At 41.7% G+C, this 22,778-nt stretch overlaps 1 protein-coding gene across 1 annotated transcript; it reads left to right on the forward strand.

Annotated features, from left to right (window-relative positions):
• The first annotated feature begins 8,346 nt into the window (after positions 1–8,346).
• On the forward strand, positions 8,347–15,969 carry LOC310922011 (zinc finger C4H2 domain-containing protein). Its single transcript, XM_083882279.1, has 5 exons — positions 8,347–8,450; positions 11,348–11,519; positions 12,751–12,923; positions 14,043–14,205; positions 15,309–15,969. The coding sequence occupies exons 1-5, from the start codon at positions 8,398–8,400 to the stop codon at positions 15,420–15,422; spliced, it is 675 nt and encodes a 224-aa protein (XP_083738405.1). The 5' UTR covers positions 8,347–8,397; the 3' UTR covers positions 15,423–15,969.
• Positions 15,970–22,778: the final 6,809 nt, after the last annotated feature.

Genomic DNA, 22,778 nt, shown 5'->3' on the forward strand with positions numbered 1-22,778 from the left:
ACAAAGTGAGTTATAAAGTAGGTATGTAGTCTATTTGGCCAGACGCATGTGGGATCATTCCGCAAAGACATGTGCATCTAGTCACTCTCAGCGTTCCTTTTTATCCTCTAAAATGTTAAGTATACATTGGGTTTTGCAATACATCTATGCATATTCATTTCTTGGCTCCACCTTGTCCCACTTCATACGCTAATTCACTTATCAGTCCCTTTCCCCTGAGTACTTGTCTCTGGTGGTACTCTTGGGGGTTGCTAAGGATGAGGGAAGTGGTCTTCATCAAAGTTGACCTTTTCACCCCGTCTCCTTGGGCATGCTTACTGATCCTTTGGTCACAGCCCAAACCATGAGGCTGGTCTAAACTGGTTCTGGGGGTCCGAGGAGCCTTGTTATCTCGGTAGCCTTGTAGATTTAGTGTACTTCGTCCTGGTTTTGGTGAACATCATTGCAGGGGTGTTGGGGGTTAGGTTTGTTCCTTTTTAGCTTTAAACAATTTTTTCCCCATAAGTTACCAAGGAGACTAAGTGTTGGGTACTTAAGAATACTTAACCAAAACAAACAGGTGGCCAAAGCTCGGAGGGGGAGATTTTTTTTATCTATTGTAACTCCAGCAGGGAGGGGGTAACTGCCTTCTCTGATAACAAGCCAGCTGTTAAAAACTGGGTGGGGCATTGTTTCTTATCTCTGCTCAGCCTTCCACTGCCTCCCAAGCCAGCTGTTAAAACCGGATGGAGCAGTGTTTCTTATCTCTGTTCACTCTTCCAGTACCTCCATGGGAATATCTTCTGTTAATAGACCATTAAAGCTCACTAATGGCATGACACATTACATCATCCTCTTGTGAGATGCTCCACCCAGGGAGAAGGAGCCAAACCATTTCCACCTAGATAAAAAGGAGCCACAAGTGCCACCAGGCACTCCAGTGTTCCCACGTGACTTCCAAAGGAAGACCGGACCCATTTCGGGACCCCTGGCTCCACAGGATCATCATCTCTGCTTCCAACAGGCCCACATCTGCCACTCCAGGAGGGCTGACTTTGGACTGTTTCCAACACCCTGACCAACAGGGCATCAGGTTGTATTTCTGACTCTGTCAGGGTTTTCTGGGATTCCTTGTTTGTTTGCTTGCTTATTCTTTTGTACTACAACATTTGTATTGTTAATATCCCTAGTAAAGAACTGCTATACCTATTCCCAAAATCTTTGTCTGACAGCCTTTTAATTGCAAATTTATAATAATTTGAAAAGGGGGAGGGAGGGGCTTACATTCCAAGGGAGACTCCAATCTTCCTTGGCAGATACCTGTCTATCCAAACCTGGAAAAGCGGGAAATGGGGCACTGAATAACAGAACCAATATGATTCCAACAGAAGCTGTTTATTGTTTTCATTACATGGCAGATATAGATTCTAGGTCTACTGTCCACATGGGCACGCATCTCTGGGTTGGCTAAGCTGCTTCTTCATGAGGCAGGCACACATCCTTCAGAACATCCAATTGCTCAAGCGTCCATCCTCTCGTTGTGCTTCCCCTATCTAGGATTTAACTTTTTTGCAGACATTTTTGCAGGCTCTCTTCTTATTTTTGATCCTGTTGTCTTCTCAGTAAACTTGATGAATTTCTGATAGCTCTAACAACAAAACTTCAGGTGGTTTGATAATATTACTGTTATAAATGAATCAGCCAATTTAATAATTAAAGTGAATTTATTAAATAATCAAAGTATAAGTTTTGAAAAAGCCACAGGCAAAGCGGTGCTGAGCCTGGCGATCGACACTGGTGAAGCAAATTCGAACTCTATCGCTCTGAATTCCCGTGGTTCACCGATCCTGCTTTCACAGGGTCCTGTTTTATACATTTTCTGGCTGCGCAGGGTACGGGGGGGGGGATCTTCTCACTTCTCTCATTGCTCTTATCCTTTTAGCATATTCACGTATTTTTCTTTTCTTGCTGCCGGTCTGACGAAAAGTTTCCCGGAATGGGTGAATAATTCATCTCCTTACTGGAATTCTGTTCTGGAATAAACATCTTTGGTGATGAATATTATCTTATTGTTGATGCATATCGAATGCATATCACTGGGGCCTTGTCAGATGAATAAAAATCCTTTGGAATAAACATCTTTGGAGATAGCTTATCCTTGCTTGATATTTGCATCCCTCTTCCCTTATCACCTGATGCAAATCACTTTTTCCCTGTCGCCGGCTTTGGTTACATGAATGCTGTAGTTTTTAAGTTTTTTGCATGAATTATTTTGCAAAAAATATATTACAACCAATTTGGCTGGTGCATCAGAATGGCCTTTTATACAGATACATTGCTACACATCATCCTTCCCTTATCACACATCCTTGCATTCTCTCATATTGCTGCACGTACACCCTATCTCCCACATACACCCTGTCTTCTCTTTACAGGCAGTTAGCACAGTAAAATGCAGCAAATATTAAGCAATATACATCACCTAAATATCTATTTCTAATCAATACTCCTCTGATTCCTAACCCCGTGTCTCACCTGTCTTTCAAACTAAGACACTTGGGATGCACCACTTTGACTCATCCATTTTCTGATATTTAGGTTTTACAATATTGCTGCATGTTCTGCTTATGGTGGTGACTTGTACCTAATCCAGCAATATATTAACCCAAGTTCAGTTCTGTTGTGTCTTTTACTGAGGACACTTCTCCACTAGTCTTTAATCTCTAATATTTCTTTAAATGCTATTTCTTTCATAAAACATGTTGCACTTTAAAAAAATGCAGTTAGAATATTAATATTTAATAGTTTAGTTATAAGGGCTCTACATTGCATCACTACATCTGGACTTGTAGAATTAATTGCTGTGGCTGGGATCATTATCTAGGGAGAAAAAAAATTTCTTCCAGTTGTAATTGTTCTGAAGTAGATTTGTTGTCATAATGCTAAAGTGTGTGGACTGATGTTAGAATGTTAAATGGAAGCAGCTGGGGATTTTTGCACAAAAATTCGGTCCTGTGCTCAATGAAGTAGGGGAGTATTTTAGTCTTGGTTTCATTCTGCATAATACTGCAACTTGTTTTGAAATCTATTTGCCTGTTAGCTTTTGGATCGAACAACAAGGTTGAATTTTTCAGGATCAGTTGAAATATTTTTTCAGTGTCAGTTTAGTCCTAAGTCCCTTAGCTTTCTTTGAAAAATCCAGTCCACATGGTGGGAAAAACTGATTGTTATTGGGATCCCACATATCAAAGTTTATAAATAGCGCCAGAATAAATAATACATATCAGTGCAGTGATTTCAGATCATATAAAAAACTGTCAGACCCACTGTTGGGAAAGATTAATCAGGGAAACCTTATAAATATGATTGCTTAGCAAAAGATTCTGAAAATATGAAACCTGTAATCAAGATAGAAATGGAAGCTTACTTTGAGTGGTAGGATACCGAGTCTTAGTTACTATATAACCTAAAGACAATAGCCTGGCCAGCTGAAGGAGAATCCCTTTTGATTGAACAATACCTTTCTGCTGGCTAAGGGATCCAAAGGTCAATGTAGCAAAACAGAAAAGTCTAAAGAGTAGTTTTTAGAGTTTAAAATATAACACATGGTAATGTAGTAGTTCTTATAGGCTGTATGTAGATTCTATAGGGTTTTGTGTCTTGTATTGGTTGGTCACTGTAAATTAGAATATTCATCACAAAAGGAGATATAATGTATTGTAACCTGGACCTCGCTCTTTTGTCTTGGCTCTCCTACCTTTCGCCCCTCTTCTCTTCTCTCTTGGCCCCTACGCTCTTGGCTTTCCCTTGCTCTTCTCTCTTCACCTCTCTGGTCCCTGTTCTCTTGGCTCTCCTCTTCGCTCTTTCTCTCTGGACCTCACTCTCCTTTCCCTGCTCTTACCTCTGCTCTCTTCCCCCTGCACTCTGACCCCTGCCACGTTGCTCTAGCTCTCTCCCCTCTTCTTGCCAGCTTACCCTCTTGCTCTCTCTCGTTCTCTCTCTGGGACCCCCCTCCTGCCACCCCGCCCGCCGCGGGCATCGCTGTTCCCCCAGCCCAGCCCCCTCCTCCCGCCCCGCCCAGTGCCGGCATCGCTGTCCCCGCGGCCCCCTCCCCTCCTGCCGCCCCTCCAGTCCTGCCAGCCCCTGCCATTGTTGCAACCCCCCCGCTGGCACCCCCAACCCCCGCAATGGTGCCAGTAGTGGCACTGGTCCCGCCTGCGTCCGTCCTTGCTGCAACGCCACCACCTCCTGCTGCCTCTGCTTCCCCGATACCAGGCACGCCTGTCGCGGCTGCACAGCCACTCTCTGCGCACCCCGGCCCAGAGACTGTGGCAATTCCGGTCCCCCTACCCCGGCACTACCGTCCCTATGCTGCCGCTTCAGCCCAGCCGCCCACTGACCTCGCAGTCCCGCTGCCCGCAGCCTCACCCCACCAGCCCGCCGTGCCACCCCAGCCTCCCGTTCCTGTTGCACCCGCGGCACCCCCGGTGCGCGCAGCCCCGCCACCGCTCGGCGGCACGGCTCCGTGCAGCGCTGCGCTGCATCCACCACGGCCTCCTGGTTCCCAGCTGCCGCAAAACACTGCCCTGCCGCTGCCGCATGCCACTGCCACGGCAATGCCACCGCTGCCTGCTTCCTCCGCGCTCACGCCGATGGCACCCCCCGAGCCGCCACCGCCTGACCTGTCCGCTGCTGCCCAGCCCAGCCCAGCCACTGCTGTGTTTCTGCTTTGCTCCCCTTACTTTAAACAACTACTGAAAAGTACCCTAGAAAGACACACACCTAATGACTGTAAAAACCCTGCTACTATAATTCTTACGAACTCACACTACATGACACATCAAACTTTAAAACGCATTTTTCATCATCCGAAAGGGGGAGAAACTCAGGCTACACCTCAAAGAAAGTTGAATATAGCCTTGTACCTTTATAATTTCTTGAACAGCTCTGCAGAGGAGCCTGATCCCTCCATTTACAGACATTTTTTAAACAACAAAAAGACAAAACTGAAAGAACATCCCCACACCAGCCAGTTACCTCCCAAACAGAAGCTAAGAGGCAAGCACCCAAACCTGAACTGCACAGATTCATCAGAAGAAGATGGCCTGCAAGAAACACCTCAAGAAAAAAACTGGACTTTCATTATTTGTGTGAATGCATGTTGTTTTTACCGTTTTGTTTTTAGTTTTTGTAGTGAAGCTTTACCCGTAGATCAACCAAAGAGGAATATCTGGGTTGTTTTCGCCAGGTCTGCAGGCTCTGACACCATCTGCTCATCTGAAATGAGCCCTAACAAACCCTTCTCAAACTGTTTAGTTGGAGTACCTTTCCCAGAAGGTTTTGACAATGTTACTTTTGAAAACTATTAGCCACAGAAACTTATCTAATAATTCTGTTTCTATTTATAAACAGTTAAAAAATTTAAGAAATTTGCCTAACCAAATCACAACGGATGACCCATCTTGGCTAGACAATTTGTTTGATGGTTTGAGCTTTGCACCTTGGCTAAAAGAACTCTGTAAAATAGGCTTGATTATTTTAATAGTAATAATTATAGTTTTAGTAGCAATACCCTGTATACTTCACTGTATGCAAAAAATAACTAATAGGATGATTTCTAGTATTTTAATTGTTCATCAGAAAGGGGGAGATGTTGGGAAAGATTAATCAGGGAAACCTTATAAATATGATTGCTTGGCAAAAGATTCTGAAAATATGAAACCTGTAATCAAGATAGAAATGGAAGCTTACTTTGAGTGGTAGGATACCGAGTCTTAGTTACTATATAACCTAAAGACAATAGCCTGGCCAGCTGAAGAAGAATCCCTTTTGATTGAACAATACCTTTCTGCTGGCTAAAGGATCCAAAGGTCAATGTAGCAAAACAGAAAAGTCTAAAGAGTAGTTTTTAGAGTTTAAAATATAACACATGGTAATGTAGTAGTTCTTATAGGCTGTATGTAGATTCTATAGGGTTTTGTGTCTTGTATTGGTTGGTCACTGTAAATTAGAATATTCATCACAAAAGGAGATATAATGTATTGTAACCAGGACCTCGCTGTCTTGTCTTGGCTCTCCTACCTTTCGCCCCTCTTCTCTTCTCTCTTGGCCCCTACGCTCTTGGTTTTCCCTCCTCTTCTCTCTTCGCCCTCTTCACCCTCTTGGTTTTCCCTAGCTCTTCTCTCTTGGCTTTCTCTCTCTGGTCCCTACCCTCTTGCTCTCTCTCTCTCTCTCTCTCTCTCTCGGACTTCCCTTCAGCCTAGGCTGGTGGCTGAAGGGAAGACCCTTTCTACCCACGACCCTTGCAATAAAACCACATATTCTAGAATATCTCAGGTTTGCAGAGTACCTTGTCCCTGTCCCTGATATCAAATGCTTCTACACCCACTTCGTCTAGGAGAAAAATTGAAACATAGACATTAAAATACTTGACCAAAGTCATGAAGCACAAGTCGAATGCTACCAATTTGTATGTGCTGGGACTGCAAGTGTCAAACTTTTGACCATTTTGAAGTGCTTTGAAATGTGGAGATGTAATATTTTCTCTCCTTTGTTTTAAACGTGGAGAGAAAAACAACTGCTACAGCTTGTGGGTGGGTTTACTTCCTAAGAACTTCCAACTGATTAAGAAGAGTTTGTGTTATAAGTGTATATTATAAAATTGGTTTTTCACAAGATGTGTGCTATATGATTAATAACTTTGTGGTAAGGATATAAGTTTTTATTTCTGCTATTAGTAAAGAAAATTAGACATAGTGGTAGTAGTTGATATAAGTATGCTTAAACTGTCTGTTTGGTCAGGATAACATCCAGTGAACATGTAAAGAAGACCCTGTTATTGATATACCAACTATCAGCATCTACCATCTGAAGAAAGTATGGACCAAGGCCCAAGCTGGAGGTGATAATGAAGACACAGCCAAGAAACACGCATGCTCTAAAAAGACGGACCCAAGGAGAGGCCATGCTAAACAGTTCCTGGAATATGGAAACTAGTCTATGGAAAAATATGAATATTCAACAGATTGATGCAATAGAAAGGGTATTTAAAGAAAGCCTCTGAAATAGCAGGTTGTGGACTTGGCTGAATGCCAAGTCACCTGGCTAGCCATACTTGTTTTTGCTTAATCTGTTTCCTAATTGTTTTATTTTTTTAATTATTAAACATATTTCTTAAAATTTACCAGGAAAGTGAACTCTGTTTTTCATAGTTTGTGAAGTGTTTTTCTTAGTGCCATTCAAAGCAGAATAAAGGAACAAGTTGAACTTGCATTTTCATTTTCTGCCCCCAACCTTTTAGCTTAGCCTGTAAAACCAGGAATCAAAAAATAGGATAAACAGTGCAAAAGTAGGGTGCGATTCTCATCACTCCTGTCTGAGGGCATTTTCCTTCTCTCCCTCTTGTCCTCACCCTGCCTGCTCTCACTCCCTCACTGTCTTAGCAACAAGATTCACTGGCTGACTGTAGCTAACTTGTCTTCTACCCCCTCAAACCAATTAGTTCATCTATTTAAATCATGCATCAAAGAAGCCTGCCCTCTTTGAGCCTACAGCTCACTTGGCTCAATCCTACAATCTTCAATTTTTAAGGCAGTGAGAGTTTGCAATTGACTCAAATTACAAAAAGATAGGACCTTTTGTGTTCTAATTTCTTTACAAAAGCTGTACCGTGAGGAAGACGGTGCTGGTGCTATCACGGTTTTCCTTCATCTGCCTTTTTCTTTATTTGAAGAACACAACAATATAGGGAAAAGTCCTTAAATAATGGAGAAAGTAACTAAAACATCTTCTATTCACAGAACATCTTCTATTCACAACTGCTGCTTATTCATTATCTGTTCCAGAAAATTGCAAAAATTGGATTTGGTGAGCAATTAGAACATTCAGTAGAAAACTCAGAGCATCCAGGAGAAAACAGCATTGTAGTAGTAATGACTACAGTATGCCTTTTTGTCAAAGCTTTTAATCAAAATCATGAACCCATCAAAAGTATTTTGGTGCATATTTTAACGAAATGCTAAACATTGCACAGATCTCAGAAGAAAGCCTTCTGGGTTTTTTTTTTGCACTCCTAACAACCTTTGGCATAATGAGGTGTGACAGATTGATTTGAAATGTAGATGCAGGAAAAAGGGCAGGCGAGCTTTGCTTTGCCTTGTGGGTGTTGTAGTCGTTTTGCAGTCTCTCTGCCTGGGCAGCAATAGGAACCTGGACTCTAAGTCCCACGGCTCCCCATATAGAGTCTGCCGCACAGGCTCAGAGCCCATATGCGAGGAGGGAGTGACTACATTGTGTCTATTGTATGTGGGGTTTTTTTGGTTTAGTTTCGGTTTGGGTCGTGTGTCCCCCCCCGTCCCCCCCCCCCCCCCCCCGGCATTTTGCACGTTTCACGGGAGGTGTAAATCGGGAGTAGAAAGCATGGCAGATGAGCAAGAAATAATGTGCAAACTCGAGAGCATCAAGGAGATCAGGTATGTTTGCTTTGTGCCCCATCAGTTACATAAAGCAGCTTTTTCCTCGGGGAAGCGGAAGAGTTGCATCGATCTGAAAGTAGCTATTGTGCTACCGAGGGAAAGAGAACTACCGCTGGGTTTACGATGAGAGCTCAAAATACATTTTTCTAATCGGGGAGGGAGCATCTGCTGCTGGAAATGGACGCTGGAATGCGTAGTGGAGGGCGATAATGGTCGTGCATTTCCAGAGCACCAGCCCTGAATGATAACACGGGAAGGCGGAGTGCGCGGGTGGGAAGGACTGAGCAGCCCCAGCGCAGCTGGGGGGAGTGGTGTCGGGCCGCGGGTGTCGTAGGGGTTGTTTGCTTGCTTGTTTGTTTGTTTTTAAGCACTTTGAATTAGTATTTCATATTCATGAGGCTCTGAGTCTCTTATTTTGCGCCACTCGCTCCCGGGCAGGAGCCTTGTCGGGCTGAGAAGGAAGGGGAGATGGCAAGGAAAGCAGAGTCCCAAATCCGAGGGCGGATGTGCCCTCGGGCAGGACAGGGCTGCAGGCACCGGCAGAGCCCCACCAGGGTGCAGGACAGCCGTCCGTCCGTCCGTCCATCCGTCCATCCATCCATCCCCCGCGGAGGGCGGCGTTAGGGCCCGCCGGGGAGCGGTGGATCCGTGCGGGTGATGAGAGGGGAGCGGCTCAGCCTTAGCGGCTTCTCTGCCCTGCTCTTCCCTTCGGCCGAAGGCGGGGAGTGACCGAGGGAACTCCGCAGATATCTCCCACCCCGCTGCTTCTGGCGCCGCCCGGGGCGCCTGGGGATGGGGACACACCGGACCGGGGCTGTCTCTGCTGTCCCCTCCTGCCACAAGGCCGGAGCTGCCTCGGGCTGCGGTTCAGGCAGTGCAGAACGCCGGGAATTTGCATCTAGCATCCTTTATAGGGTGAGTTGCAGGATGCTTTGGAAGAGGGGGGTCAAAAAAAGCCAGGCAGTGTACAGCACGTGCCCGCATGGGGAACGTTTTTCGTAACTTTAGGTAGGGCATTTCCACCCCTTGGCTTAGGGCACCGATTTTCAGGATTAGGCCTGAGCTGTCTGTTTAGTTGGAAGTGGTGCAGCCAAAAGCCAAAACACGTTAGAGAGGACAATGATTTTGAATACAGCTAGGAGATGGAAGGCATGCTGACTGGGAAACCCCAGAGCAATGACAAGTGCTTTGGGACATGACAGCCAGAGAGAGGCTATCAGAGAGAGGAGAGAGGGCTGTTGAGGAATCACAGTTCCCAGGTGATCACAGGGACTTCTGGCTGGTTACAGCACCTCTAAGAAGCACACTTTATCCATGGAGCAAGTGAATTAGGCAGCAGAGTATGGGCCTCAGCCTTCTTCACACAATACCACAAAGGTGAACAAGGATCAAGCAAAAATATTTGTCTGTCTAGTATCCCCAAACTATTTGTAGAAGGAGATGTGACAGTGTAAGAACAATGATTTTCTACTCAACTAGTACACAGACTCTGTTTTAGAAAACGGATCTAAGTATGGCCTACTACAGTGTGTGGTCCAATTGCTGTAACACTTAAATTATTTATTTCAGTGGGAGTGTTATCCTGTATTTGGAAATTTACAGTGCATTCAGTTTTCTGATCACATATTCAAAGATGATATATAAACTGCACTTGACAGATTTTTGCTATTATTTTGTGGCATAAGGTAGAGCTAAGGTGATGTTTAGCTTTAGTGTACAATGAAGTATCAAAAAAGTTGCTTGAATGAATTTTAAATTAAAAAAAAATCAGTGTCAAAAAGCCAGTCCTACTTGCAACAGTGATGTCCATTTTGAATCACCTTTAACAAAATCTGATCAAATAAACCTATTTATTAATTCCCAAATCTTTTAAAAGAGGCTTGCATTCTATGAAGAATTTCTTTCAAAATAAACATGAGATTTCCCTATGTTTACAGATTGATCTTTGATAGTTTTAACAGACTTTACTTTAATCTGCATTCCATGTATTCTACAGACAGAGGGGAAAAGTCTTCATGAACAAAATCAAAGAATTTGCTCATTTGTGTAGTTGATTTCTATCATGCATTAAAGGCAGCTTAGCTGGGTTTTGAAGGTATGTGGGAATCTGATTTTGCATCTGGAATCTGATATCTATATCCATATCTATAGAAAAATACATATAATTTGTAGTCAAGGGAATACTGATTTCAGTAAATTCATTGTATGCCCACAATCCAAACATATATGCACATGCTGATGTATATGCATTAAATACTTCCACAGAAATAACTCAGTCATAAAATTAAGTAAATACCTAAAGACAGTGTTCTGACTGGGAAGAGATAAAAGAGAATGAGAGTGAATTTACTGATGAGAAATGCAGACACATGTCATAAATACAAGAGAGGAAACAGGAATTTTTAAATTGTTCTGTTTTGAATCTCCTTCATTCATATTATCCCTTCCCAGACCATCCACTTCTGAATACATATTGTAGAAGTTATTTATGATACTGTTTTTATCTCTTACAGCTTTATAAACTCCTGAAGTGAGAGGGAAGAACCCAGGTCATATTACTAGCTATGATATTTGGAATACATAACCATAATTAATTGTCCAAGTGACTGACCCTGCTTTCTGCCATGCTCTGTTAAAACCTGGCAACATTCTATTGATTTCATAATTCAGTACAAGAATTCTCTTACCACTGAAAAGCTCAGCAAAAGAGCTGGCATTAGAATTCAGTATTCTCCTTGTACCTCACCTCTCAGACACATGTAGTCTCATTCTTGTCTATTGCTGCTATTGCCTTCTTTCATCTATCTAATTCCATATAAACTGGCACCTCACAAAAATATGTTTCAGTGACTTACTGTTGTCTCTCTATCTTTTTAATTATCACTGGGATTCAGGAATAAGACTTTGCAGATGGAAAAAATAAAGGCACGACTGAAAGCAGAATTTGAAGCCCTGGAGTCTGAGGAGAGGCACCTGAAAGAATATAAACAGGAAATGGACCTGCTGCTGCAAGAGAAGATGGCACACGTGGAGGAGCTGCGACTGATCCACGCTGACATTAATGTGGTATGTGACAGCCCAGCTCAGGCAGCCTGACTGAGACACAGCTGGATATGAATCATTCCACAGGTTGTGGAATTGTGCACATGAGTGAACCGTCACTGGTTCAATAATGTAGGATTTACAACACCATCCTAGGATCCTACAGAGAGTGCAAAGTAAATTTACCTCAGGATAATTGTTTTTTCCCTTTGTAGGGCAGGATATGTTGTCATAATAAGCTGTTGCACCAAGAGGATAGATAACCGAGCCTATTGTGGCTATGACTTTACCAGTAGCCACAGTGATACCACTCCAGCTGTCCCATAGAAAACAGTTCTTCCTGTTAGTCTTTTCTCATTTAGCACCCAGAAACAGAAACTTTGGCAGCTAGGTGGGACTAAGATTTTGAGAAAATACATAGTGTTTGTTAAGTTCATAGTAAGAGCTGACCTTCATCATGGAGTGGAATCACCAAACATCAAGAACCACCAGCCTGAAGGGAATTAATACAAATAAAAAAAAAAATATAAACAGGTAAGATTAGCCAGTTAGAGGGGCTAAATAGGAAATATATTTTTAAATACATTTTTTAATGTCATGTTAGGGCACTTACATGGGGTTTTTAGCTCTGAAGGTATTTCTGTGTTGCACCAGAGGAAAAAAGCTCCCACAAGTAAAAAAGTACAAACTATTACTGAATGTGCAAACTGCATTTATTTATTACTTCAAATGTCTGCTCCCCTGTCCAGCTGCATAACCTCAGCCTGTTTCATCCTCCTCTCTTTTTCCAGTCAGATTGTCTTTTGTTCTGCTGCTTTTCCCACTTGCTGCAGTAAGAGAAGCAGAAACCTTTCCTTAGCTTGTTTGTTAACTTCTGCCAGTCAGTGTTCTGAACTTAGAAACACAGAAAATTAGTTTATGCTGCTTTAAGCTCTTTTTAATGTCTCTTGAGCGTTTTCCATAGCTCCTCATATCCCAACTTTATTTGTAGCCTGTCTCTCTGCTTTTTCTGTTGTTCAGAAGGTCCTATAGGTTGAGTGCACGTTTTAAAAATGAAAATGCATCTCATATGTCACTTTCTGTTGCTTCTTCTTTGCCCATTTTTCATCCTCCCAATACCTTAAGTCTTTGCTTTACTATTGCATTGTCTCAAATCTCTTCCAACTTGAGTGAGAAAAATCTCTTCTTTCTGATACAATCTGTTGCTCAGTCAGAGGAACAGTTCTTTGAAAACATGCCCAACCTCCTCTTTCAGATGGAGAACACTATCAAGCAGTCTGAGAACGATCTTAACAAGCTCTTGGAATCTACTCGCCGGCTCCACGAGGAGTACAAGCCCCTAAAGGAGCACGTAGATGCCCTGAGAATGACTCTGGGGTTGCAGAGGCTACCAGACCTATGTGAAGAGGAAGAGAAACTGTCCCTTGAGTAAGTCTCCAAAGCAAACATTATCTGGCTTTATGCTTTCTTTCAACTCTACTGGTCATTTTCTCATTTTAATTTTGTTGGTAAGTGGGAAAAAAAGAAACCCAAGAGGTAAGCATGAAAAACAAAATTTAACAAAAAAGAGATATGGAGGACAGTTATTTGATAACATTCAGTCTGAATTTGTTCCAAGTTAAATTTAGGTTATTCCAAGCTGCAAACTCTACATACCAGATGGAAACATTCAAGGGTGGTTGGCCTTCTAGGTTTTATACTATATGCTGCTTTTTCTATCTTTTTCTTTTTCCCTGAAAATTGCTTGTTTAGCAAGCAATAGTAGGAGGCAATACATGAGAGGGACACAAACCAAGTATTCTTCAGTTGGATTGTGCTGCTGCTAGTCAGAGTTTTACTTTTTGCTGCCTGCACATGGCAGTGACTTTTAGCCAAATACCTGTTACTGTCTTCAAGTTTCCCTGAGATGTGGAATAGATTTGGATACTAAATCACAGTCTCATTTTCACGTATAACCTAGGCAGAGGAGAGTGACAGAATTAGCTACTATTCAAAGAACAGTGTCCTTTGTTTAACAGATCAGTTTTAAATGCAAGGGATGATTTAATAAGCATATATTTCTCTTATTGCCCAGCATAATTAACATAGTTTTCACAGGTACACAGTTTTCAAGATTTCCTTTATATTTCTATAGAAATGTTGTTTTACATTCCAAACACCTTGACACTGCAAAGAATGTATTAATCTGTTTATTAATCTGTTGTGTGCAAAAGTTATTCATTTTTAACAGAATAAAGTAGAAAAACTATTTGACAGAGGTGCATCTGAAGCTCTTGTCTATTTTTCTTCTATACATATTGTCTATTTTTCATCTTACTTGATTTATATCCAGTCTGGAATCTGGCTAAAGTGTAGAAATGCAGAAGAAAACACCACATATTCTATTTATGAACTAGCCAATGTGTAGGCAATTTGGCAGTTTAACTCTAGTGGAGGAACATGATAGGGAAATGTGATCCACTGTATTTTAACACCAAATATACTTTATGGACTAATGAAATACTCCAGAAGGTGGTTACATTTTTTGTTTGTCATTCTTTTGTCTAGCTACTTTGAAAAGCAGAAAGCAGAATGGCAGACAGAACCACAGGAGCCTCCCATCCCAGAGTCTCTGGCTGCAGCTGCAGCAGCTGCCCAACAGCTGCAAGTGGCCAGGAAGCAAGATACCAGACAGACAGCAACTTTCAGACAGCAGCCACCTCCAATGAAGGTCAGGAGATGGAATGTGCTGGATTTTCTCTTGTCATTGGAATGCATTACGTTTAGAAAGTGATCAATATTTGTAAAAAGGAAAAATTACATGTCCTGATTCTGATTTTCCTTGCAGTGGTTCAAAACAAGAACAAGCAGTAGACTAAAGTAGTAGCACCAGTCATCAAGGGTTAAGAATGAGAATCTTTTAGGACTTAAGAGTCACCCTCAGCAGTGATGTAGGCAACTCCCACTCCTCTTGTGTTTCTTATGGGAGCAAGGCATGTAAGAAAGAGAAAAAAATCTTGGCAAAAGAAAAAGTAGTGGCTCTTAGTTAAAGCTATATGGAATCATATTAAAAGCAATGCACATATTTTATGAGGGAAATTACCAATGGTATAAATTACCAGGAAAGGCGATTGCTTCTGCACTTGGGATCTTCAAGAGTAACATGTAGATTAATGTAACATAACCACAGGCACCTAAGTGACAGTTTTACTCAGCTCCTTATGTAGTGAGAAGAGTTAAGTAGTTACATAGGGGTATTCATCCCACCCAGGTTCCAAAGAGTCACTAAGAAGGCAAACTGATGTAGGTACAGCCCAAAGTAATATACTTACTATCTGTAGTTAGGCAATTGAAAAGTCTTTCTGCAAGTAATAGGCTTCAGTCAAACATAAATTAAAGGGCTTAGTCTGGAGCAAAAGGGCTGAGTTCTGTACCTTGTGTTAAATATGTGGAATTCATCCAATCACCTGCTTCTGCCTTCAATTCTGTGACATTGCAGTTGGCCATCACTGTAACTTCTCTGACTCAGTGAGCTATTAGGCAGGTTTAAAACATCACTGTAACATTTAACACAAAATAGAATTTAAAGTTACTGATACATGTATGAACCATGTCTGCAGAAATGTAGTTTTAATTCAATGAGATGCTTCTGTTTTTCAGTTGGCCTGAAATTACAATCCACATACCTAGATTGTATAGAATGTAGCACCAGTTTGCCTTTGAAGGCAAGGACCCTTGTTTTTGTCTGTGCTGTCACTTAGTGTGTGATACTCAATAACCCATGTACCAACGCCACTTTGATGTTTGTAACAAGAGGCTGCAATTGCATTTCAGGCATGTTTGTCATGTCACCAACAAATCCATCGGAATGCGCCCATATGTCCACTCTGCAAAGCAAAGAGCCGATCTCGGAATCCCAAAAAGCCCAAGAGGAAACAGGATGAATGAAATCCAGAAGACTGACAAGCTGTGTGACCAGTCCCAGTATTCTTCCAGTAGAACGGCAAATTTGCCCAGATTTTACTGAACTGCAGACTCATGCATGACTGTCTCGTTTTCTATTTAAATGCAATGTAAGCACAATGTTCCTGCTCTAAGTTCCTTTCAGTCTTTAGGATTTGGTTTTAGGAAAGTAAATATTACTGGTGCTACAGTTTAACATTTAAATTGTTCCATCTTTTGTACTCTGAAACAAACTGGAATTCTTTGTGCAAGTGTCCTAAATGTCAGGCTATTTCTATTGACCATATGTGATTACCTATCGACAATTGAGAGAGAGATAGGAAGACTGACTGGTGGGCAGAATTCGTTCTTTAAGATGAGCTACAAATGTTTATATATCATTCTAGGAAGGCTAGTAATTTTTTACTACAATGATTAGGTTAAACATCATGCAAACAAACTTATACATTTTACATCATCTCTTGCTTGCAGAGATTGATTCAATCTTTTCCTGTCCTCAGTCTTGATCCAATCTTCTTGTAATTTACAAAGCTCTGTTTGTTCTTGCCAACGCATCTTGGTTATCAAACTGATTATGCTAATTAAATCCACATCCTATGTCCACAATTACCACAAATGCTTTTATGTTCTCTTTTTGAAAAACAGATGTTACTAAAAGATTATTCCGTTTTCTCCTGATAACAGGAAACTATTTGAAGTGCTGAAATAGCAGACTGTTTCACTGAAGAACAATTTGTTTTCCAATCTCTTAAGACTGGGTAGGTTTGGGTATCCAGTGGAACTCTTTTTAAACAGGAAATGTTCAGGGGAAACAAGATATATTTCTGTTATACAGAAAATCAATGCATTAAGGACACACATGGGTTTTGATTACTGAAGTTAATTGTACCATTCCCTCAAACTTGACTTAAAACTTGGAAAGGTGCTGGCTGTGTATGAATTTCTAAAAGTGATGTAATTTGCCATGCTTCAACATCTTAACAGGTCTATCGGCGATTGAAGGAGAGACGGGGAGACTGACCATGATCAGAATCCGATTTTACTTAGGTTTTCCAAGAACTTATATACCATTTCAGTAAGGTTAATAATTTCTACTACAATAATTAGGTTAAAAGATCATACAAACAACTCATACATTTTTCAACATATCCATGTAGGGGGTTGATTGAATCTTCTTCTCTTAAGCAGATTTCTAATCCCATCTTCTCATGAGCTCAAAGTTCTGTTTGTTCTTTCCAGGGCATCCTAGTCACCAGACTAGATATGCTAATTAAGTCTGTCTTACTCTCGTGAATCCCCACACAGGTCATTATTTTTAGCAGTCAAAAGACTGATTGACTTAAGAACAAGGCTGAAATGAACTGTATTAGTGGTCCTCCTAGGCTCCATGGCTGACCAGAACACTGTGGTTCTCTAAGAAACATGCATGATATATCCCAGATCTCTATGTGGACAGACTGCACATCAGCCATTCTGCATGTCATCTGTTCCTGGTTTTTACAGCCAAAATCTGGCAGACATATCCTCCACTGGAGCATAGGAAAGTTCAGGAACATGCATGAGGAACAGTGTCAACTAAAAATTATATATTTCACCAGAATCAAAGAGCTTTGGTGTCATTGTCCTCCCTCAACCAAAACTTTCTAATTTTTGTCTTTTAAGAAGTCATTTTCAAATAAGCTTTACTTCAGGCTGGTTTGTTTTCTTGTTCCCTGTGTGCCAAAAGAACCCTGACTAAAGCATCTGGAGTAGATCACTCTCTGTATGTCTTCCCTTTGTTTCATGTAATGTAACAACAGTTCTTGCAACGGGGAGGATGGCAGTGATCAACTTACAGAACTGGCACTTGAAATTTACTCATCTCTAATTCCAGTTTTGTGACCACCTTTGTTGCCTAAATTGATCTCAAGTATTAAATATTCTTTTCACTAACTCCAGGATGCAGGAACTGCTTGTTCACATTCTTCTCTCCTTAGTCCAGGTTTCTCTCTACTATTATGCTAGAGTGGTTATATTGAGAATTTGGCTTGTTAAGACAGGAAGAACAGGGAAGCCTCAAGTCTCTGCTCCAAGAACTTTGCCAAATACTGGCAACTGTAATAAATCCACATGATACAATTTTGCTGGCCAAATCACATATGTCACCATTAATTTCCTAAGTCTGTCACAAAGTACACAAGTGATTTACTGAATATAGCCCTAAAACTTAAGCCAGGTTCAGGATATATTCCTCCATTTTAATGTTACATAGTCAAATCAACATCTGTCAACAGCAGACAGAATTTGGACCACCCGCCCCTGAAATTACGTGAAGAGCAGATTCTGCTAGCCAAATTACAGGGATTTGGTCTCTGAGATAGCAATAATGGAAGAAAGACTGACTCCATGCTCCAAATGGCAATAGTCCATTATGCATGTTTTGTAGCACAAATACTGGATTCTACTGTTTTAAATGTCACAGTGGTCACATGCTGTGTGCCTTGTTCAGAGCAATTCCTATGGAGTTGAAGGGAAAATGCAGTTAAAACAGTATATGGACTTCCCCAAAGTGCATACATGAGAGCAGCATACTATGATGGTAGTTGTACATAAATTTAAGAAGTAGTGACAATGGAGTGGGCGAATGGTCTACAGTGAAGTAGTGTGAATAGAAGGATTGATTTGTAGAGACTTCGACTTACAGTTCTGAAATAGGTAGGGTTAGTCATAGTTGTTCTCACTTCACTGTTACTTTGCCGGGTTCTTTCTTTCTTGGGAGATCCCTGAACTGAAGTATACTTAAGGATGCACCATTTACTAATTGAGTACAACAATTTTGTATTTTTACTTTTTTAAACTAGTCTTGTGTGCTCTTGTGTTTTACAAGGTTAGGATTTGGGTGTTTTTTTAAAAAAAGTGAATATGACATACTGTGTTTACATCAATTGTACTAGTATTTGCAAATTTTCACTTTCTTTACGAAGTTCTGCCATATGAATAGCATGTATTGCTGAGAGTAACTGGAGATAAGTCAGCAGGGTGCCCTGGCTGCCAAAAGGGCCAACCACAACCTGGGGTACATCAAGCACAGCATTGCCAGCTGATTGTCTCACTCTACACTGCACTGGTGAGGCCTTGAGCACTGGGGGCAGTTTGGGGTGCCTCCATGCAAGAAGGACATCAGACTATTACAGTGTTCTAGAGGAGGTGTGTGACCAAGATTGCAAAAGGTCTCAAGGACAAGACCTCTGAGGAGCAGCTGAGGACACTTGACTTGTTCAGTTTGGAGAAAAGAGGGCTGAGGGGTGTCGTCATCACAGCCTACAACTTCCTCGAGGGGGAAGCAGAGGAGGAGGTGCTGATCACCCTCTGATGACCAGCAACAGGATATGAGGAAATAGAATGAAGCTGCATTGAGGGAAGTTCAGATTGGACACCAGGAAAAGGTTCTTCTCTGAGAGAATGGTCCATCACTGGTCCAGTGACCCAGGGAAGTGGCCAAGGCACCAAGCCTGTCAGGGTTTGAGGGGCACCTGGATGACACTCTAAGCCATACAGTTTAATGCTAGGTAATCCTGTGAGGAGCAGGGAGTTGGACTTGATGATCCTTATGAGTCCCTTCATAGTTGAGATATTCTATGATTCTAGCCATTTCAAGGAGATAAAATATGTATTATGTATTAGAGGACCATGGGTTTGGGACAGGGAGGGAAGCAGTGTCTTTCATAGGGAAAGAGTATTCTTTTCTCTCACGGAATAATCACAGAAGTTTAACTGAAGAACTCTTCTTGTGACAGCCCCAGGCTCTTTTCTCCCAGGCAACTCTCTCAAGAGACTGGAGGAATAATTATGAAATATTGATTTCTTGGTGTTCAGACAGAAGAGGAAGCTGTCTGAAGTACAGTTCTTAACACAAGTCTACTGCATTTTTGCTTCATGGAGCAACGACTTCTTCCTTTGTATCTAAAGTCTTTGTCGATACTTCTTCACTTAAATTTATTCTTATTTGGGTCAAATTCTCTGAATAGTCACAATGAGATCCTCCTCAAAGCTTAGGAGACTTTTCTATTACTGAAGTCTGGTTTAACCCTGTCTTCATCATTTGTTTTTAAAAGGGTATCCAAGTGACAACAAAATAACTGGATTCTCTTGGTATAGATGTTTTCCAGGGTCTTTTCCTGTTTCATCACTTGCCTCAAAAGATAGTCCTGTTGTTCTGCAACCAAACAGAAAAAAACTCAAATAAAATTCCAAGCCTTTCACTCTGCCATCAACCCTAAGCTCATAAGTAAAAGGATGCAAACACTGTACTGTATCTAAATGCTTTGCTATAGAAATTTTCATACCCAAGCTGGGGTGGATCAGATGTCCAAACTTTAGAGCCGCAGACACCATTAACTACAGAGAAAATACAATGCAAATTTAAATACTTGCACTTCCTGAATTCAACCTTAGCTTTATAAACAGGATCCTGACTGAACCTGACAGAGGCTTCAATTTACATACTCTAAATTTGAAAGAATAGACATTGACGTGTTACTTTAATTAGCATACTATTCAAGAAATTGACCTCACTAGCACTTTAAATAAATAAAAAGTGCTTTATTCATTTATTTTACAGTTTTCTAATTCCTCCAGCATACATTTTCATTTTAGTATTTAGGTATTCTAGCAATACCTGGTGTTTTCACTGGCTTCTGTGTTTTAAGTATTTTACTCCTGTGCCTGATAGGAGTAACAGTGTGAGATCTGTTTAATTTGTCTGTACAGTCCTTTTTAATAAATGCTTGTTTCATGTCGCTTTCCTTCTGCAGAGTATTTTCACATCTGTTATTTGCTTATGCTACTAAGAAGCCCAGGTGGTAAAACTCAGCTCTCTGATTATACAGGATACACTTAGCCACAATTTTATTATACCTTTATAGAAACTTTATGGAAATAAATATGGGGAAAGAAAGATCCCCTCTAATGAGCTTTAGAAAATAGAAAGGAAAAGGAGAAAGCATGACAGGTTTTAACCTAGCCAGATTTCTCAGTTTTGCCTTCTAAAGTTAAACACATTTCCTTCTCCAATTTAAGATACAGGATAGCTGTTTTTTCAGGAGCCCTGCTTTGCTATTAGGGGCTTATATCTACCAGTGCTTGGTAGAAGTTGCTTCTCTCATCAGACCTGGAGACTGAGGAGTTTATGGGAGCACTCCCTAACTCGTCTGTCAGGAAAGCCCACATATGCTGTATACTGCTAGTAAAGGAGGTAACCTACTGCATGGTAATGAAAACAGTTCTGAGAAACAGCATGTCTTGGTTTGGAAAGACAGGTATCTGCCAGGGAAAGCTGGAGTTTCCCTTGGAATGGAGAATGTAAACCACCACCCCGACACCCCCCCCCCCCCCCCCCCCTTTTTCCAATTATAAATTTGCAGTTAGAGGCTTTCAGGCAAAGATTTGGGGATAGAAATAGCAATTCTTTACTAGTATGTATAACAAAGCAAAACAAAAACAACAACTACAGCATGAATAACAAAACACTACCAAGAACCTTGAGAGCTTTGCTTCACAAAAACCCAGGGCAGTTTAGTCTCGGTGTCCCTGCAGGATCCTCAGAGCACCAAGCTGGAAAGAGTGGAAAAGTCCCGGGCTGGTAGATGGAATGGCAGGATGTCCCCGGCAGGCAGGGGGGTGCAGGGTCACACTGTAGCAAAAAGAGCAGTGCCAAAGAATCCACGACGGCAGGGCAAGGCTGACCCAGCTCCAGCAGAGCAGGTGGAGAAGCTCAGAATTCCAAGGCACGCGAGCAGATGGCAGACCTCCCAGAACTGGACCCCTCTGGCAACAGTGAACTCCTCCCGCAGCAAGCAGCAACCCAGCTGTTCTCTCTCCCTGAATCCCAAAAAAAAGAGAGACAAGCTGTCTCCAGCTCCATCCTTTACCTGCCCCAAAACTCAGTTATCTCCCCCTCCGAGCTTTGGACACCTCTTTGTCTTGGTCAAGCACCCTTAGTAACTTATGGGGGAAAAAATTTCTTTAGAGTAAAAAAGGAACAAACCTAACCTCCAATGAAGTGAATAAAGTTAAAAAGACTCCTGGTTACATGTTGAAAGTTTAAAGTGTTAAGAACTAATAATTGTATCCTCTTGATTGTTGTGTAGCAAATGTATCAATGTTCTGAATGGTTTGTACTCCAGGCCCCAGTTTTTCAACTCTTGAATTGTATGCCCCTTTTCCAAAACCTTTTTTTTTAAAAATTCCTTACCTCCCCTTGAGTCAGCCTCCACTGCTCCCCGCCTCCACCGGCCCCTCCGGCCGCATGCCCTCCTGCACTTCCGGCCGCGTGCTCTCCATCAGCATTTCCGGTCGCGTGCTCCCTGTCTACTTCCTGCTGGCGTCTGCTGCTGTTATCACCCCCATGGAAATCACTGAAAACACCCATGAAGCCTCGCTGTGAGCCAGGACCTAATGGGCACCAAAAGTCCCCAGCTGAAACAAATCAACGCAAGATCCGGACCTGTTACCCCTGCATTTCTTGCTTTTGAGTGTTTGAGTCTTTGCAGCAGCTTCTCACGCTGCTTCATGTAAACAATATTGTGTTTCTAGAATTTATCTGTATGTTTTGCATTCTTGTTCTCTGAGAGAGAACTTGACTGATGGTCATATTGACTGTTATAAATGCAAAGGCAAATTTCAGGTTAATAAATGACAATTTATTAATAACAGAATATCGAGCACCTGAAAAAGAGAAAAACCACAATAATAGGGAATTGTCAGCGCGCGCTGGGTGGATAGAGGTCCGCACCGATGTGCCAGACGCCCTAGTCCACGCCAGTGCAGCTCTCAGTCCACCGTTTTATAGGAATTTTCTGCCCTTAGGCAGTCCAGGTGTCCAAGGTGGGTTGAATAGTCCGGATTTCTTTTCGATGGCCCTCCCGGACCTCATTAAGTCTAGTTGTCTCATTCCGGGAAGGCTCCTTTCTTATGTCAATTCCAAAAGTCCGTCTTATGTTGATTTCATTCCGCTTGTGGCACCAGAAGGTTGGTGAAATTGGCATCGTCGTCAGGAAGGAATTTCTCCTTGCCTTGGCGAGGAAGTGATTCTTATCAGGGTTGGCCAGTGTCTTTTGTCTAAGTTGATGACCTTCGTCCTGTCCTTGCAACTGAGATTAGCAGGCTGAGAGAGAACGGTTACCCTTCTATTGGATTTTACAATTTTACTTTAGCTTTGTTTCATTATACATCGAATTATTATTTTATACACGAATTTTTACCCTATTTTTATCACAGTCCCCCACCTAATAATTCATCAAATTAAAAATTCGCTTTTCTCCCTTTATTGACCTCAATTTTAGTTTAAAAAGTCACATTCTT

The sequence above is a fragment of the Zosterops lateralis genome (assembly GCF_965231275.1).
Source record: "Zosterops lateralis genome assembly, chromosome: W".
NCBI lineage: Eukaryota > Metazoa > Chordata > Aves > Passeriformes > Zosteropidae > Zosterops > Zosterops lateralis.

Excerpts from the sequence above, each read along its gene's own strand:
- LOC310922011 (XM_083882279.1), top strand. The coding sequence starts at position 8,398 with ATGGCAGATGAGCAAGAAATAATGTGCAAACTCGAGAGCATCAAGGAG. Across the intron at positions 8,451-11,347 it reads GAGAGCATCAAGGAGATCAG|GAATAAGACTTTGCAGATGG; the intron begins GTATGTTTGCTT and ends ACTGGGATTCAG. Across the intron at positions 14,206-15,308 it reads AGCAGCCACCTCCAATGAAG|GCATGTTTGTCATGTCACCA; the intron begins GTCAGGAGATGG and ends ATTGCATTTCAG.